Consider the following 14,188-nt stretch of genomic DNA (forward strand, 5'->3'; position numbering starts at 1 on the left):
AATTTTTTTTAATTAAAAATAGCTGGGCATGGTAGCGCACACCTGTAATCCTAGCACTTAGGGAGCCAGAGACGGGAGGAAAGCTTGAGCCCAGGAGTTAGAGACCTGCCTGGGCAACATAGCGAGACTCCACTCTCCACAAAAGAGAAAAATATAAAAATAAAACCATTAAAAGCATTAATAATAATTTAGCCATTACCAAGAGGAACAAATTCTGCTTATCAAGACAGCCATTTCCTCAATAATTTTTTAGCAATGCCTCATAAGCTGACAGCAAGTATAAACAGCTGGCTTAGCTGCAATAGAATGAATCGGTGTTTTAAGTGTGAAGAATTTTAAAGCAAGCCAAGGAATTGTATAAAATTTAAATTTTATGATCACGTCTGGACCTTTTTACATTTAACACAATGGAAATGTTCATACTCATTTTTTTTCCCCAAAGGAAAAATTTCTGAATCATCACTATGTTGCACAGTAGAATAGAAATATGAATTCAGGTACTTAGTCAAGTTTCTAAAGAATGCAAATAACAGACACGATTTAACTTCCAAAATCTGAAGTCATCAACATGATTTTGTAGTACTCTACCTCAGGTTTTACCTAAAAATTCATTATTATTCAGATAAAGATAGCCCCCTAATCACATGTTTTTAAAAAGCCTCTGCCCCACCACAACTTCCTGAGATCTGTGAAGAAACTGCAGTCTTGTGATCAGACCCCATATAGGACTGGCAGTTTTGTAATCGTAGGGAAAAAACGGTGACTGATTTTATGTGTCAATCAGTTGTAGTCTGCTGATCTGATTAGAAGCCTTGACAAATGCCTGGTGGCGATTGCAAATAACTGCCAAGCATATAGGGATGATACAGTAGCCCACTGTTTTGGGATCAGCTCTTGTACAAGAGTATAGGAACAAAAACATCTGTAAGTAAGGTACCAGAAAAATAATTGTCCACAACCAAAAAGGCAAGGAGAGTAATTGAGCTTTCAAGGAGTGTGTCCATGTGGTTCCTTCAAGGGGCTCCTCAGGGTGCTGTTGAATGTGTTCCAAGGCCAGCCTGTTATAAGTCTCATTGATTTCAAAAACATAGTAAAATGCTGCCGCACTGGCTAACAGATACAATCCCACTCCAATCCATCCCATCCGCTGACGGAAGTTCATCATTCTCCATGCTCTGTGCCTTCAAATTAAAAAAGAAAATACAATTAGGGTCTAGTAATGCTGTCACGGCAACTACTCCAAATGTACTTGCTTTATCTCCAAGAATTCTGGGCTGGGCGCGGTGGCTCACGCCTGTAATCCCAGCACTTTGAGAGGCTGAGGCGGGTGGATCACGAGGTCAGGAGATAGAGACCATCCTGGCTAACATGGGAAATCCTGTCTCCACTAAAAATACAAAAAAATTAGCCGGGCGTGGTGGCAGGCACCTGTAGTCCCAGCTACTCGGGAGGCTAAGGCAGGAGAATGGCGTGAACCCGGGAGGCAGAGCTTGCGGGGAGCCAAGATCGCGCCACCGCACTCCAGCCTGGGCGACAAAGCAAGACTCCGTCTAAAAAAAAAAAAAAAAAAAAGAATTCTAAAGTATCCCACTAACACACCTAAGACTTAAAATAATTAAACACCTATTAAGAAATGTAAAACTTAAGGTTGTTTTGTGTAATAGTTACAATCAAGTAAAAAAACACACACAAAAAAACAAAAAACCATTGATTTCAGTATATATTGAGTTCTGCTTTTTAACGGGAATCCCTCAGAATAAATCACTGCATCCTACTTAAACAGGTCCATAATACCCGCCCTCCAGAAAGTGGAATTAAACTAGTTTCTCACAGCACATTTCACTTTGACAGGTGAAACACTTTCTGGCTTAACAGTACTGCTTCAGACGTGAACGCAGGGTGCTACAAGTCAAGCCCCCAAGTTAAGACAGTAACTCCTAAGCACTTACAATGCTCCCGAAAATCTTCCTGTTCCCACGGCAAGCGTTAAAGAGTCACTCAGCTCTGAATAATCGGGTGGCTTTGGCATTTCAGAGAAAGCCACCATAAAATAAATCCCCTGGGTCACCCGGCTAGGAGAAAGGTGAGCGCCGCCAGCCTGGAGCACCAGCTACTAGTGATTAAGAACGGCGTGACTGCGGCGGGTCACGCGCGGTCCGGCCCCCGTCGCCGCCGCCGGAGACCCGCTCTGAGGACCTGACCCGGCAGGGAGGCGTCCCCGCCACTTGGGCCTCCCGGCGGCCGGCCCCGCCCCCTGCCGCGCTGCAGCGCCGGCACACCGCGACCAAGGCTGCGCAGGCGGCGCCAGGCCCGGGCCTCGCCGCCTTGCAGCGCCACCAGCCCAGCGCCAGTCAGCGGTCGCCAGCGGAGCCTGCTTGCAAAGCTGAGGTCCCGGATCTCACCTTCCTGTCCCGGGGAGGCCAGCCCGCCCGCCGTCCCGGATGCCGCCGCAGTCGGGGCTTCCGGCTCGGGCCGGAAGCGCGCGCGCCCCGCCCCCGAGGCCCGCCCCCTCGTGACGTCAGATCGCCCCCGCCCGCCGCGCAGCTTCCCCGAGCAAGACCAAAACAGCTGGAATCCGGGCTGGAGCCGCAAGTCCGGCGGCGCGGGTGGCGGCACGTCCCTTCAGGTGGGTGGCTGTCTGGGTCTGGCGACTCAGCGCTCCTCAGCCTTGCCCCCTGGTGCCCGCTCGCGACTCCTCTCATCGCCCCATCACTTCTCGCTGCAGACAGCACCACAGGCACCTGGAGTACCGGCATCGGTCGCTTTGGCCCCCGAGTGTCCGTCAGAGCCTAGGGGAGCCCGCCCTCCCGCGCCTCGTCGTGGCCCGGCCAGGCACCTCGGCCGCCGGCGCACGGACGCGGGCACGGAGCAGTAGATCCCGGTGAGTGGAAGCGGGCCCGAAGCGGCCCTGCAGGCCCGACATCCGCCAGGCACCAGGGCTGGGAGGGGTGAGGGGCGTGCGCCGCAGTGCGGCTGCCCTGGCGTCGCCGCGGGGGGCAGGGCGCGCGGGGTTTGGGGCCTGCACGCGTGCCCTGAACGTTGGCATCTTTAGCTAACCTGTCTGCTCTGTCTTGCAGGCTGCTGGACCTCGGCACGTTGACAAGATTTCTCTGGGGTACCGCGGAGGATTACTTTGAATTTCGGTGGCCGCCTGTGGTCTGGAATATTTAGGTCTTAAGTCTATTATTTCGGGCACCATGACTTTGAGGCTTTTAGAAGACTGGTGCAGGGGGATGGACATGAACCCTCGGAAAGCGCTATTGATTGCCGGCATCTCCCAGAGCTGCAGTGTGGCAGAAATCGAGGAGGCTCTGCAGGCTGGTTTAGCTCCCTTGGGGGAGTACAGACTGCTTGGAAGGATGTTCAGGAGGGATGAGAACAGGAAAGTAGCCTTAGTAGGGCTTACTGCGGAGACTAGTCACGCACTCGTCCCTAAGGAGATACCGGGAAAAGGGGGTATCTGGAGAGTGATCTTTAAGCCCCCTGACCCAGATAATACATTTTTAAGCAGATTAAATGAATTTTTAGCGGGAGAGGGCATGACAGTGGGTGAGTTGACCAGAGCTCTGGGACATGAAAATGGCTCCTTAGACCCAGAGCAGGGCATGATCCCAGAAATGTGGGCCCCTATGTTGGCACAGGCATTAGAGGCTCTTCAGCCTGCCCTGCAATGCTTCAAGTATAAAAAGCTGAGAGTGTTCTCGGGCAGGGAGTCTCCAGAACCAGGAGAAGAAGAATTTGGACGCTGGATGTTTCATACTACTCAGATGATAAAGGCGTGGCAGGTGCCAGATGTAGAGAAGAGAAGGCGATTGCTAGAGAGCCTTCGAGGCCCAGCACTTGATGTTATTCGTGTCCTCAAGATAAACAATCCTTTAATTACTGTCGATGAATGTCTGCAGGCTCTTGAGGAGGTATTTGGGGTTACAGATAATCCTAGGGAGTTGCAGGTCAAATATCTAACCACTTACCAGAAGGATGAGGAAAAGTTGTCGGCTTATGTACTAAGGCTGGAGCCTTTGTTACAGAAGCTGGTACAGAGAGGAGCAATTGAGAGAGATGCTGTGAATCAGGCCCGCCTAGACCAAGTCATTGCTGGGGCAGTTCACAAAACAATTCGCAAAGAGCTTAATCTGCCAGAGGATGGCCCAGCCCCTGGTTTCTTGCAGTTATTGGTACTAATAAAGGATTATGAGGCAGCTGAAGAGGAGGAGGCCCTTCTCCAGGCAGTATTGGAAGGTAATTTCACCTGAGTCTCAGGGAACCACGAAGGGATATGGCAATGAGTAGAGCATGAAGGTAGAACAGTCTATATACTCTTGTGACACATACAGTCCCTACCTTGTGCTGCCAAGTAACTCATTTTTGTGCAATTCTCAGTATAAGCCCTTTGTCGTTTCTATGCCTATTTAAAGTCTCCTAAAGGTGTAATTGACTAGGAAGGATGTAGTTCTACACTGCCATTTACCTATTTAAATTCATCCTTGTGAATATCTTTGTTGTTGTTGTTGAGACAGAGTCTCGTTCTGTCACCCAGGCTGGAGTGCAGTGGTGCCATCTTGGCTTACTGCACCCTCCGCCTTCCAGGTTTAAGCTATTCTCCTGCCTCAGTCTCCCAAGTAGCTGGGACTACAGGCATGTGCCACCACGCCCAGCTAAGTTTTGCATTATCAGTAGAGACGGGGTTTCACCATTTTGGCCAGGCTTGGTGACAAATGAGATATGGTGATCAATGAGATATGCTGACCAGATCTCATTGAAATATCAGCTTGTTTGGTACTAGGTGCAAGTGTAGCATGTCACATGTGACCATGTTGGATCATTGACAATTTTTAGGTATGTATTGACCTACATTTATGATGAAGATCCTGAGCGGAGGTTAAGATATTAAGTTGTTTTCTGTATGAATCAGAATTATATTGATTCTGTGCAATCAAAACAAAAGGCAGAATAGAATGCTGAGATTGGTTAAGTTTGCAATGACCATCTTGAACCACAGATTTCTGCTATGTATGTCATCAAAACATCTAGTTCTGAGTAACATTTTCACGATTGTTATAAAATGATAGGTGTGAACTTCTAAAATAAAGGAATGCTAACAAAATGACTTTGTCTGTTTTGTTTATATCACGGTTCCAAGAGTGATTTCATGTGAATAAAGAGTTCCCAAAGCATGAATCTGCAAACCACTGAACCTACACAGACTTAGTTTCTTGGACTCTTTCCTCTTGGTGCTCAGGAGTAGGAAACTGTTTTCTAAGTGAAGGGACCTTCTACCGAAGCAGTAAAACAATGGGATGAAACAAGACAGTGCACAAATTAGTGCAAGTAGTGCAGATGTATCAGTGTGTCAAATTTGGAAGGAGAAGGAAAGAAATGAACATTGCATGCTGCTGCTTGGAAGATTGGACTAAAAGTTTCTCCATGTACTTTCCCATTTAATCCTCTTGAAGAAAGGTTGAGCAGTATAATCCTTGCACTTTGAGAGGCTAAGGCAGGAAGATTGCTTGAACCCAGGAGTTCAAGAACAGCCTGGGCAACATAGTGAGAGGTGACAGCGTGCTGGCAGTCCTCACAGCCCTCGCTCGCTCTCGGCGACTCCTCTGCCTGGGCTCCCACTTTGGTGGCACTTGAGGAACGCTTCAGCCCACCGCTGCACTGTGGGAGCCCCTTTCTGGGCTGGCCAAGGCGGGAGCCAGCTCCTTCGGCTTGCGGGGAGGTGTGGAGGGAGAGGCGCCAGCGGGAACCAGGGCTGCGCGCCCCACTTGCGGGCCAGCTGGAGTTCCGGGTGGGTGTGGGCTTGGCGGGCCCTGCACTCGGAGCAGCTGGCCGGCCCTGCCAGCCCTGGGCAATGAGGGGCTTAGCACCCGGACCAGCGGCTGCGGAGGGTGTACTGAGTCCCCCAGCAGTGCCAGCCCACCGGCGCTGCGCTCAATTTCTCACTGGGCCTTAGCTGCCTTCCCACGGGGCAGGGCTCGGGACCTGCAGCCCACCATGCCTGAGCCTCCCACCCCCTCCATGGGCTCCTGTGCGGCCCAAGCCTCCCCAACGAGTGCCACCCCCTGCTCCAGGGTGCCCAGTCCCATTGACCACCCAAGGGCTGAGGAGTGCGAGCGCACGGCGCGGGACTGGCAGGCAGCTCCACCTGCAGCCCTGGTGCAGGATCCACTGGGTAAAGCCAGCTGGGCTCCTGAGTCTGGTGGAGATGTGGAGAACCTTTATGTCTAGCTCAGGGATTGTAAACACACCAATCAGCGCCCTGTGTCTAGCTCGAGGTTTGTGAGTGCACCAATCGACACTCTATCTAGCTGCTCTGGTGGGGCCTTGGAAAATCTTTATGTCTAGCTCAGGGATTGTAAATACACCAATCGGCACTCTGTATCTAGCTCAAGGTTTGTAAACACACCAATCAGCACCCTGTGTCTAGCTCAGGGTTTGTGAGTGCACCAATCGACACTCTGTATCTAGCTGCTCTGGTGGGGCCTTGGAGAACCTTTGTGTCGATACTCTGTGTCTAACTGATCTGATGGGGACGTGAGCCATGGTTGACAATTGCTGAAAGGTAGGATAAAGTCTTTCATAAAAGTACCCAAAGCTCAGGGATTGTAAACGCACCAATCAGCGCCCTGTCACTGGGCTCTACCAATCAGCAGGGCGTGGGTGGGGCCAGATAAGAGAATAAAAGCAGGCTGCCCGAGCCAGCAGTGGCAACCCGCTCGGGTCCCCTTCCACACAATGGAAGCTTTGTTCTTTGCAATAAATCTTGCTACTGCTCACTCTTTGGGTCTACACTGCTTTTATGAGCTGTAACACTCACCTCGAAGGTCTGCAGCTTCACTCCTGAAGCCAGCGAGCCCACGAGCCCACTGGGAGGAACAAACAACTCCAGACGCCCCGCCTTAAGAACTGTAACACTCACCGCGAAGGTCTGCAGCTTCACTCCTGAGCCAACGAGACCACGAACCCACCAGAAGGAAGAAACTCCAGACGCGCCACCTTAAGAGCTGTAACACTCACCGTGAGGGTCGGCAGCTTCATTCTTGAAGTCAGTGAGACCAAGAACCCACCAATTCCGGACACAATAGTAAGTACAAAACACTTTAAAAAACTACCCAGGCATGATGGTGTGCGCCTGCAGTCCCTGCTACTCAGGAAGCTGAAGCTGGAGGACTGCCTGAGGCCAGGAGGTCAAGGCTGCAGCATGCCATGATCGTACCGCGGCACTCCAACTGGGTGACAGAGCAAGACCCTGTCTAAAATAAATAAATAAATTAATTAATTTTTAAAAACCCACAATATAGGAAAACTCAGTTTCACACTTGTGGAAATGGGCACAAAATGTTAGATATTTGGTCAAGGGCTGGGCACAGTGGCTCACGCCTGTAATCCCAGCACTTTGGGAGGCCGAGGCGGGTGGATCACGACGTCAGGAGGTAGAGACCATCCTGGCTAACAGGGTGAAACCCCGTCTCTACTAAAAATACAAAAAATTAGCTGGGCGTGGGGGCGGGCACGTGTAGTCCCAGCTACTTAGGAGGCTGAGGCAAGAGAATCACTTGAACCCAGGAGGCGGAGGTTACAGTGAGCCAAGATAGTGCCACTGCACTCCAGCCTGGGCAAAGCGAGACTCTGTCTCAAAAAAAAAAAAAAAGAAATTTGGTCAAGGTGAAACATCCTTGGGCCAGAATTCTATCCTCTGTAGTAAGTGTAGTGATGATTAGGCCAGAATTCTATCCTCTGTAGTAAGTGTAGTGATGATTAGGCCAGAATTCTATCCTCTGTAGTAAGTGTAGTGATGATTAGGCCAGAATTCTATCCTCTGTAGTAAGTGTAGCGAGTGATTAGGCCAGAATTCTATCCTCTGTAGTAAGTGTAGTGATGATTAGGCCGGAATTCTTGTCTTTCTGCAAGGCCCATGTTCTTTCTACTGCCAAGAAAGAGAAACAATCATCAGGGTATCTATACCCAATAGCCTCACAAGGGAAGCAGGGCAGGCGTTGGCTCCATTTCGTAAGTGTCCATCTTATGTGCATTGGAGGGGAGTACAGTTGACCCTTGAACAATTTGGGGCTTAGGGGAGCCAGCCCACTGCACAATCTGCACATAACTTTTGATTCCTCAAAAACTTAACTACTATTACTGACTGGAAGCCTTACCAATAACAGAAAGTTGGTTAACATATTTTGTATGTTATTTGTATTATATACTATATTAAAGTAAGCTAAAGAAAAAATGCTCTTAAAATTATATGGCCATATGCGGTGGTTCACACCTGCAATCCCAGCACTTTGGGAGGTCAAGGCAGGTGGATCACTTGAGTTTAGCAGTTTGAGACCAGCCTGGCCAACATGGTGAAACCCCATCTCTACTAAAAATACAGATTAGCTGGGTATGGTGGCATGCACCTGTAACCCCAGCTACTTGGGAGGCTGAGGCAGGAGAATTGCTTGAACCTGGGAGGCGGAGGTTGCAGTGAGCTGAGATGGCACCACAGCACTCCAGCCTGGACAACAGAGCGAGACTGTGTCTCAAAAAAAAAAAAAAAAGGAAGAAAATCATAAGATAAACTATATTTACAATTCATTAAAGAAGTGGATCATCATAAAGGCCTTCATCCTGGTTGTCATCTTCACATTGAGCAGGCTGAGGGGGAAAGGGAGAGTTGGTCTTGCTGTCTCAGTGGTGGCAGAGACGGAAGAAAATCTGTGGATAAGTGGACCTGTGTAGTTCAAGCTCCTGTTGCTCAGGAGTCAGCTGCACGTTATTCTGAATCAGAATCCTGCAAATTAAACACGTAGCAGTGGAGAATATGAGAATCTATAAGACCTGAACAGGTGGCATGGGTTATCTTTTACCCAAAAAGAAAAAAAAAAATGAAGCATGGTTGACAATTGCTGAAAGGTAGGATAAAGTCTTTCATAAAAGTACCCAAATTTGGGATGTGCACCTTGGTTTTAGATTCAAAGGCATAGTATAATGTTTATGTTATGACTAAATGTCATGATTAAGTTCCCATAAGTTCTTCTATGATGGAAAGATAAATATTAGATGACATATGGACTCTGAAGAGATTAGAAGGTGTAATTCTGATCTTGTTTATATTTGTGTAGTCATTTGGAGTGTACAAGGCATTGTGACACGGGCCACTCACTTGCCCCCTCAGTAGTGGGAAGCAGACGTGGTGAGTGTGTGCACCCATGGGTGTTAATACAGGTTGCACCTCTCCGTATGTGAGGCACTGAGCTGAGGGCTTAAGATTGTGTCATTAGATTTAGACTATAATCCCTGCCCTGGAGGTCTATTCAGGGTCAGTGATGATAGCTGGCATTGAACAGCAGATACCAAGCACGAGTGAACACGTTTGATCCCACAATGAGCTCAGTCCTTGATTTTCCCCATTTTACGGATAAGACTGAGAAGCTAAGTAACTCGCCCAGGGTTGCATAGCTAGTGAGTGGTAGGCTCAGACATTTCCAGAGTTCTCCATCTTAATGTATTCTATGCTGCCTTATTCAGAAACCTACTATTTCCCCATTTGACAGATGAGAAGCTTGAGGATCAGAAAGATTCAATGCCAGGGGCAAGGGCTCATAGCCTGATTCCAGAAAGCTGTTCTTAAGGTGTTCTGACGTGTATCTGGTAAACACCACATAATTTTTGTTTAAGTTATGTTTATGGAATCATGTAAAATAAAATATGCTCCCCTTAAATAGCTATGTTTCAACTGGGCGTGGTGGCTCATGCCTGTAATCCCAGCACTTTGGGAGGGCAAGGCGGACGGATCACCTGAGGTCAGGAGTTTGAGATCAGCCTGGCCAACATGGTGAAACCCTGTCTCTACTAAAAATAGAAAAATTAGTTGGGCGTGGTGGCGGGCACCTGTAATCCCAGCTACTGGGGCGGCTGAGGCAAGAGAATTGCTTGAACCCAAAAGGTGGAGGTTGCAGTGAGCTGAGCTTTTGCTACTGCACTCCGGCCTAGGCAACAGAGTGAGCTCCACCTCAAAAAAAAAAAAAAGAAACCATCACAGATCACAGACTAGAGACTAAGGAGAGAGGTGGTGAACTAAATGTAATGTGTCCTGGAAGGGATCTTGGAACAGATAAAGGGCATGAGTGGAAAAGTGGGATCCAAGTACAGTTAGGAGGTTAGAGGTCACAGTAATGTGCCAATGTGAGTTTCCTGGAAGTGCCAAATGTATCATGGAAATGTAAAGTGTTAACAATAGGGGAAGTAGGTGAGAATACAGGAGCTCTCTGCACTCTTTGTAACTTATCTGTAAGCCTAAAACTACCATAAAAAAATTTCCATTGAAACACACACATATCTTGGGTTCCTAGATGTTTCAGCACAAAGTAAAAAATAATAAAAAAAAGAAGGGCTGGGTGAGGTGGCTCACGCCTGTGATCCCAGCACTTTGGGAGGCTGGGGCAGGCTGATCGTTTGAGCCCAGGAGTTCAAGACTGACCTGACCAACATAGTGAAACCCTGTCTCTACAAAACCACACGTGATGGCGCATGCCTGTGGTCCCAGCTACTTGGGAGGCTGAGGTGGGAGGATCTCTTGAGCCTGGGGAAGTCGAGGCTGCAGTGAGCCGAGCACGCCACTGCACTCCAGCCTGGGCGACAGAGCAAGACCCTGTCTCAAAAAAAAAAAAAAAATCTATGTAGTATATACACCATATGCATGGTAATAACAAATGACCTGAGGTGCCAACTAGTAAAACAAGTCATTTCATTCATTGAAACACCACTAGGTGGCGGTTAGCACGAAGGGCAGGCCCCAGCCAAGCCAAAGCAGGGGAAAGGGATTCTTATGTAAACAGGGTCATATCTAACCCTGGAAAACTAGAACATTTCTCAAGCTTTTATGTAGAAAAATATTTTTTAGTGCTAAGTCTAGGACAATGACTTCTCTCTAGGTCCATGACATTCTAGAATCTTCTAATTCACTGGTCAGAGAGGCCTGGCCTCACCAAATGGATTGATCCCAGTCTTTAAGTGAGAACATTCTTCGTGATTCCACTTCACTCCCAGCTACAGCGTGTCTCAACATTAGAAACCAGATCAACTTCTGAAAGTCACTTATTTTAAAGAAAATGAAATTGAGGTTTAGGCTAGGCGCGGTGGCTCCCACCTGTAATCCCAGCACTTTGGGAGGCCGAGGCAGGCGATCACCTGAGGTCGGGAGTTCGAGACCAGCCTGACCAACATGGAGAAACCTCGTCTCTACAAAAAACACAAAAATTAGCCGGGTGTATTACATGCCTGTAATACCAGCTACTCGGGAGGCTGAGGCAGGAGAATCACTTGAACCCAGGAGGCAGAGGTTGTGGTGAGCTGAGATTACACCACTGCACTCCAGCCTGGGCAACAAGAGTGAAACTGTCTCAAAAAAAAAAAAAAAAAAGAAATTCAGGTTCAAAGCACTATGGAGCTATAGTGGGTTCCCACATGCTCTCCTTATGCTGCTGCCAGCCAGCCTCACTCTGCTTTTAGAGGTGTTGGTTTTTTGTTTTGTCTTGTTTTTTTGAGACTGAGTCTCACTCTGTCACCCAGGCTGGAATGCAGTGATGCGATCTCGGCTCACTGCAACCTCTGCCTCCTGGGTTCAAGTAATTCTTCCCCCTCAGCCTCCCAAATAGCTGGGATTACAGGCACCTGCCATCATTCCTGGCTAATTTTTTGTATTTTTGTAGAGACGGGGTTTCACCATGTTGGCCAGGCTGGTCTTGAACTCCTGATCTCAGGTGATCTGCCTGCCTCGGCCTCCCAAAGTGCTGGGATTACAGACGTGAGCCACCATGCCTGGCCTAGTTTTCTTTTCCTTTTCTTTTTTTTTTTTTTGAACTGGAGTCTTGCTCTTGTTGCCCAGGCTGGAGTGCAATGGCGCGATCTCAGCTCACTGCAACCTCCACCTCCCAGGTTCAAGCGATTGTCCTGCCTCAGCCTCCCGAGTATCTGGGATAACAGGCATGTGCCACCACACCTGGCTAATTTTGTATTTTTAGTAGAGACGGAGTTTCTCCATGTTGGTCAGGCTGGTCTCAAATTTCCTACAGGTGATCTGCTCGCCTTGGCCTCCCAAAGTGTTGAGATTACAGGCGTGAGCCGCTGCACCTGGCCTATTCTTATATTACCATATAAACTGGGTAAGCATGTTAAATAAATTAGTGTCATTTAGTACACTGATTTACTGATAATTAGTCATTAATTCACTGTAAAGTAGGCTTGTAAGTCACCACCCTAAAAGGTGGGTTGGGAGTCAGAGGTTGGGTCTACAATAGTAGAATTCTACAGATGAGGCATGTGAGGCTCAGAGAGGGTGAGAGGCTTTGCTCCAGGACACGAAGCTGAGTAGTGGTGGGGCCCAACAGGGAACCCGAATCTGAGGCTGCTTCTGTCTTGCTCTGTGACCTGAGCTGAGATGCTTAATTCCTCTTCGACTTCAGTTTATTTACCTACAAAATCTGTGTTCTCTTTAGCTCTAAAACTCTGGTACTCAGAGGATTCTTTTGAGTATCTTTAAACTATAAACTGGGCCGGGTGCAGTGGCTCACGCCTGTAATCCCAGCACTTTAGGAGGCTGAGGTGGGCAGATCACTTGAGCTCATGAGTTTGAGACCAGCCAGGCCAACATGGTGAAACCCCATCTCTACCAAAAATACAAAAAATTAGTTGGGCGTGGTCGTGCGCGCCTGTAATCCCAGCTACTTAGGAGGCTGAGGCAGGAGAATCACTTGAACCCGGGAGGCAGAGGTTGCAGGGAACCGAGATTACACTACTGCACTCCAGCCTGGGCGACAGAGTGAGACTCTGTCTCAAAAACATAAATAAGCTATAAACTGACTCTAAGTTCTTAATATTTGTCATTTAGTATGCATTTCCAAATATTATCAGCATATCTTTTGATGAGTGTGCCTTTTAACTCTCCCACTAGATTCTATACTCCTCTTCAAGGAGTATCATATCCCTAGATAAGCCCAATACACTTGGAAGGTAATCAATATCTCTTTTCTTTTTTGAGACATGGTTTTACTGTGTTGCCCAAGCTGGAGTGCAATGGTGCAGACACAGCCCACTGAAGCCTCAAACTCTTAGGTTCAAGGGATCCTCTGACTTCAGCCTCCTGAGTAGCTGGGAACACACACACACACCACTATGCCCAGCCAATCAATATTTCTTGTTTTTTTTTTGTTGTTTTTTTTTTTGATACGGAGTCTCACTCTGTCACCCAGGGTGGAGTGCAGTGCCACGATCATGTTTCACTGCAGCCTTGACCTCCCGGGCCCAAACAATTCTCCCACCACCTTAGCCTCCGGAGTAGCTGGGACCACAGGCAGGCACCACCATGCCCAGCTAATTTTTTGTCATTGTTTGTAGGGACAGGGTTTCACCATGTTGCCCAGGCTGGTCTCAAACTTTTGAGTTCAAGAGATCCACCCGCCTCAGCGAGAGTAGGTATCAGGAAATGAATATAATCATTGGTGAACCTGTTTCTGACCTTGTGACCTAAACCCAATCCATTACCTCTCTTCTCTGTCTCCAATAACAATAATAATAACACAGCATAACTTATGCTACAGAAGAGACAATACTGTTCGCTACCACCCAGCACAGCAACTATTAACCCTTTTCCTCTTTTGTAATTGAGATTTGTTCACCCATTTTACAGAACTGTTAGTATCAGAGGAAGCTCAGCCTCTCTCTAGCCCTAATAGAAAGAGTGGGTGGTAAATCTTTTGTTGTTGTTGTTTTTGTTTGTTTATTTTAGAGATTGGGTCTCACTCTCTAGCCCTTGCTGGAATGCAGTGGTGCAATCATAGGTCACTGCAGCCTCAGACTCCTGGGCTCAAGTGATCCTCCTGCCTCAGCCTCCTGAAAGAGTGGTAAATCTGATAAGTTTAAATGACTTGGTATCCTTTGCCAAACTGCTTGCTATAGGCGTGGGCAAATAATTCAGGTCTAGCCAGTGAAATATGAGCAGGTATTTTTTAACCTGTCTTCATAGGAGCGTAGACTCTGGTGCCAGATTGCCCCAGGTCGGATTCCAGCTTCAGGCCGGGCGTGGTGGTTCACACCTGTAATACCAGCACTTTGGGAGGCCGAGGCAGGTGGATCACTTGAGGTCAGAAGTTCGAGACCAGCCTGGTCAACATGGGGAAACCCTGTCTCTACTAAAATACAA

At 48.1% G+C, this 14,188-nt stretch overlaps 2 protein-coding genes across 3 annotated transcripts; one reads left to right on the top strand and one right to left on the bottom strand.

The window, feature by feature from the left end:
- Positions 1 to 351: 351 nt before the first annotated feature.
- TMEM251 (transmembrane protein 251) lies at positions 352 to 2,498 on the bottom strand. 2 transcript variants are annotated; one of them, XM_030804279.1, is made up of 2 exons: positions 2,403 to 2,498; positions 352 to 1,181 (listed from the first exon to the last, which is right to left on the bottom strand). In XM_030804279.1, the coding sequence occupies exon 2, from the start codon at positions 1,163 to 1,165 to the stop codon at positions 770 to 772; it is 396 nt and encodes a 131-aa protein (XP_030660139.1). In that variant the 5' UTR covers positions 1,166 to 1,181; positions 2,403 to 2,498; the 3' UTR covers positions 352 to 769. The 2 variants fall into 2 exon arrangements, with proteins under 2 accessions (XP_030660139.1, XP_003260956.1); XM_003260908.4 differs by having other exon boundaries at positions 1,950 to 2,456.
- Positions 2,499 to 2,512: 14 nt separating this feature from the next.
- On the top strand, positions 2,513 to 5,107 carry MOAP1 (modulator of apoptosis 1). Its single transcript, XM_012498110.2, has 3 exons — positions 2,513 to 2,626; positions 2,726 to 2,881; positions 3,078 to 5,107. The coding sequence occupies exon 3, from the start codon at positions 3,198 to 3,200 to the stop codon at positions 4,251 to 4,253; it is 1,056 nt and encodes a 351-aa protein (XP_012353564.1). The 5' UTR covers positions 2,513 to 2,626; positions 2,726 to 2,881; positions 3,078 to 3,197; the 3' UTR covers positions 4,254 to 5,107.
- The last annotated feature ends 9,081 nt before the right edge of the window (positions 5,108 to 14,188 follow it).

Source organism: Nomascus leucogenys, chromosome 22a (assembly GCF_006542625.1).
Source record: "Nomascus leucogenys isolate Asia chromosome 22a, Asia_NLE_v1, whole genome shotgun sequence".
NCBI lineage: Eukaryota > Metazoa > Chordata > Mammalia > Primates > Hylobatidae > Nomascus > Nomascus leucogenys.

Coding starts and splice junctions, on each gene's coding strand:
- MOAP1 (XM_012498110.2), top strand. CDS start 3,198: ATGACTTTGAGGCTTTTAGAAGACTGGTGCAGGGGGATGGACATGAAC.
- TMEM251 (XM_003260908.4), bottom strand. CDS start 2,047: ATGGTGGCTTTCTCTGAAATGCCAAAGCCACCCGATTATTCAGAGCTG. Junction 1,182..1,949: donor GGAAGATTTTCGGGAGCATT/GTAAGTGCTTAG, acceptor TTTAATTTGAAG/GCACAGAGCATGGAGAATGA.